The sequence below is a fragment of the Pseudophryne corroboree genome, chromosome 1 (genome assembly GCF_028390025.1).
Source record: "Pseudophryne corroboree isolate aPseCor3 chromosome 1, aPseCor3.hap2, whole genome shotgun sequence".
NCBI lineage: Eukaryota > Metazoa > Chordata > Amphibia > Anura > Myobatrachidae > Pseudophryne > Pseudophryne corroboree.
The window spans coordinates 428,878,300-428,882,663 of NC_086444.1; the positions used below are offsets into that span (position 1 = coordinate 428,878,300).

General features: G+C 39.7%; 1 protein-coding gene across 1 annotated transcript; it reads left to right on the forward strand.

The window, feature by feature from the left end:
- The first annotated feature begins 819 nt into the window (after window positions 1–819).
- On the forward strand, window positions 820–1,767 carry LOC134963056 (olfactory receptor 6B1-like). Its single transcript, XM_063941597.1, has one exon. It carries the CDS (start codon window positions 820–822, stop codon window positions 1,765–1,767), a length of 948 nt encoding a protein of 315 aa, XP_063797667.1.
- The last annotated feature ends 2,597 nt before the right edge of the window (window positions 1,768–4,364 follow it).

Genomic DNA, 4,364 nt, shown 5'->3' on the forward strand with positions numbered 1-4,364 from the left:
TACTGTACATTTAGTCACTGCAATTTTTAAGTATACGTGTGCAATCTCTGGACAGCATCCGAGGAAGGGTATATTTGGCTTACAGTATCCTGATAAATTGATAGAAATGTGGATATGTGCAATATACAGTATACAATATGCCTGGTTAATAGCAGACACATCCATTATTTTATTAATCATAGTCAATTGAATGTCTTTTATACTGTAGTTTACATTTTTTGGCTCACAAGAAAAAAGTCCATTCATGACTTTAATGATTGTACATTGGTCTCAATACTTTTTTGAATAACATTACATAAGAGAAGGTGTATATTTCAGCTGTTTAAATTTCATATAGTGTATAAAATACATTTAGAAACGTTTTTTTAATTGAAAGTGTTATAGTAATAGGGACAGGTACAAAATTTGCCAAAATATAAGTTGACAAACTGAACTCAATTTGTTTCTTTTACACAGTGGGCCTGATTCAGGTCCTGTTGTTAAGCAGTGCATGCTGCAAAGTACTGATGGTCTGTATTTTGCACACGCATCAAACCCGTACTGTGCATGTGGAGTATAAGTTCTGCAAATGACGCACCTTGGATCACTAATGCAAGCAGGAGGCGTGTTGCCTGTTGCTGCATTACCATATGAGAGATAACGCTGTTGCTTCCATGTAAGCAGCAGCAATAGCTACTCCATCCAGACATGTCACAGGCCCTGTTTGAAAAACGACAGTTGGGAACTGGTTGGCTGGTAGTTTATCACTTTCCATTTTATCACTCTCCAAGCGATGATGCATCTAGCTCCCAGTATTAATTTATACTTGTCTTACAGGTCATGGGAAGGAATCAAACAGAGATCAACATCAGAGAATTTATCCTAATTGGATTTGAGATATCTCGCACCTTTAAAACGTTGCTATTTATTGTTTTTTTGACATCATACGTATTTACAATTTCAGGGAACATCCTAATTATAATTTTGGTGTCAACATGTAAACAGCTCAGCAATCCAATGTATTTTTTCCTTGGGAATTTGTCTTTATGTGAAATACTTTTAACCACAAATATTGTCCCTAACATGTTACATTTATTAGTGGTGGACCAAGGAATTATTTCACTTGATAAATGCCTTTTACAGTTTTACTTCTTTGGAACTGCTGCAACTACTGAATGTCTTCTTCTTGCTGTAATGTCCTATGACCGCTACTTGGCCATCTGCCGCCCTTTGCATTATACCTCCATAATGGACGAAAGGCTTTGCTATTGGCTTGCACTAATCGTGTGGGTGATTGGCCTACTGGCAACAGTTGGGACAATTATACTTATGAGCAAACTGCAATTCTGTGATGCTAATATAATTAATCATTACTACTGTGACCGGGAACCAATCTTAAGCCTGTCTTGTTCAGAAACAAGTGAAGTTAGACTTTGTGCGCTTGTTTTTTCATTTGTGATAACACTCTGGCCATTTGTGGTTATTACTTGGTCTTATGTCTCTATTATCCTTACCATTCTCAGAATGACTACATCCAATGAGAGGTATAAAACATTTTCCACATGTAGTTCCCATCTGACAGTAGTTTGTATGTACTATGGGACATTAATTATCATGTATGTGGTGCCTTCCAATGAGCAATCATTTAACATTAACAAACTGTTGTCTTTATTGTATATTGTAGTCACCCCATTACTTAACCCCATCATATACAGTTTGAGAAACCAGGACCTAAGAAACTCAGTAAAGCAGTGCATTCGTAAGATGTCATTATGTCAAAATAGTTGAATTTAGAGAGAAAAAAAAAGTATAACATTTTAGCTGGTTGTAGCTAAACCACTATTTTTTAATCTTAGAAGAGTTTATGTTACCTTGTATGGTAGCAAAGAATTTCACCCAGGCAGGGATTTAAGAAGGATATAATGTCTGCCCAAAATAATTTTAATCCAGATAGTCCAGAAACAATATTTTTTAATGGTTAAAAAGAATATACAGACACAAAAAAAGGTGAATAATACAAAATAGCACTCTTTTCTTGAGAATGACGTGCAATAGAAATATACTTTTATGTCTATATTAAATATATGACATAACTTTCAGAGCAAAAATAAAAAATTATATTTATTAAAACAGATCCCGTCAGTGTATGGCATTCACAATGCATTTCAGATACCTAAGTACCCTTTTTCAAGATACACACTTGAAAAAGGGTACCTAGGTATCCAGAGTGTGTTGTGAACACCATGCACTAACAAAAGTATGAGTCTAAAGGGGGAAAAAACTGCCACTTTTTTCATTGCTGTGCTCTTGAAACTGTATACATTGGGGAAATTCAAATGTTTGAAAAGTTAGTTGGGTGTCTGTTTTTTCCTGTCTATTAGATAAGTAAAAACAGACATCCAACTGACTTTTCAAACATTTGAATTCCCCCCATTTAACATTATTTGGATATATGATAAATGAAGATACCTTATATATGTGCTTTATGCTGTGGCATTTTATCGGCGGTTGTGATGCTGCCCAAGTTCGGAGTTTATGCAGGGTGGTGGCTGAACTCGGATGTTTCTTTAAAGTGGCAATCACTTACAGGGCAAAAGGATCAGTATGATAAGGGGAACAGTATGATATGCCGATGGACGGGATGCTGATGTTCAGTATACTGACAGCGGCATCCCATCCATCAGAATCCCGACAGCCCCCAGGAAGCCTCTTAACCCTCACCTTTTCCCTACCCTAACCCAACCCCCCCTTGTAAATTCCTAACCCTCCCCTGTGGTGCCTAACCCTAACCCTCTACTGCCTAAACCTAATCCTTCCTGCTAAGTGCCTAACCCTAACCCTCCGTCCCCGCTGCCTAACCATAACCTTTCCGTTGCTGCAGCCTAACCCTAACCCCCCTTCTGCAGCCTAAACCTAACCTCCCCCTCCCAGCGGCAGGACGTCAGCGCATACCACTGTCAGGACAATTGGGATGCTGACTATCTGTATTTTGACACCGGCCTACCATACGGTGTCGGTATATTGCCGACGGGTTTTTGTCCTAACTCGGGATCCCGGCGTCGATATATTGACCACTGGGATCCCACTCATCGGGAAGTTAACTGCTTCCCCTTGTAGGTTATGGCCATGTCCCAGTTCGGCCGGCATCCAGAACTGCCGCCAAACTCAGATGGCATTACATCCCACCGAATATGTGTATATATAAATTATATCTGTTTTAATAAATGTAGCAGTTGATTTTATCTCTGGAAGTTATGTCATATATTTAACATAAACATAAAAGTATATTTGTATGGCACTTTATTGTGAATAGCCATCGTTCTTCAGAAAAGAGCGCTATTTTGTATCATTCACCTTTTTTGTATCTGAATCAATGCAATAAGTATTTAGTGTTTAGTAATTAGTATTTGAACGATACAAAAAGCTGCAAATTTTCTGTTCACTGCGCCTATATAAGTAAATATCCATCCACTGTTATATATTGAAAAGAATATTCAAAACATCAGTAACACTTTATGAGAGACCAACCATATTAAAATACTTATAAAATAGCACTAGACTGGATTAGTGGCACCCAAACATATTTGAATAGCCACTTAGATCAATCCTTTACCCCTGGTTGGAATTTGGAATATTTATTACACACCCCGCCCCAAACCTTCCCTCCAACACTGAAGGATAATTGTCTATCATATTCTGCTTGTGTTGCTTGGTGCATGCTACTTCCCCCGATTAAAGCTGCTGTGTTATTACTCGATATTTTTGCCATTATGGGGGAACCCAAACTTTCACCCACAACGTTCCTCCCCCATCTTTAGGGAATGGCATATCCATGGTCTTTGTTATGTATTTCAATTCTTACAGCTGAAATCATTTACTCTTTTAACACGTACCCAACTCCAGGAGAAATTCCCAACCCTATCAATACCACTGTTTCCATTTTTACAGGCCTGTAGCTATGTGAATTTTATACTGCCTAAATTGGGAGCTCGGGGTGGCTCCAGTGACCTCAACAGTGTCTTTGGCGTCACCTGGGATCCCCGCTTACAAAATCACAAATTTATGATCGGACTTGCCCCCTACTGAATCTTGACGGAGGGTCGACTGGTTTGTTGAAGTGGAAACGAGACTTTCTTCATATTACCATGAAAGCTTTGCTTTCCGCCTACCAGATCTTGAATAAACATCTCGTTTCTATGTCATATGTAAAGATGGGTGTAGTATGGCTGACCGGCGGTCTCCTGACCGCCGGTCAGCTTACCGACGCCGTGATCCCGGCAGCATACCGACGCCGGGATCCCGGCAGGGAGGGGCGAGTGCAGCAAGCCCCTTGCGGGCTCGCTGCGCTCGCCACGCTGTGGGCTCGGTGGCGACCTGCGGTTGCC

What these genes read in the sequence shown, in the direction of transcription:
- LOC134963056 (XM_063941597.1), top strand. Translation starts at nt 820, where the DNA reads ATGGGAAGGAATCAAACAGAGATCAACATCAGAGAATTTATCCTAATT.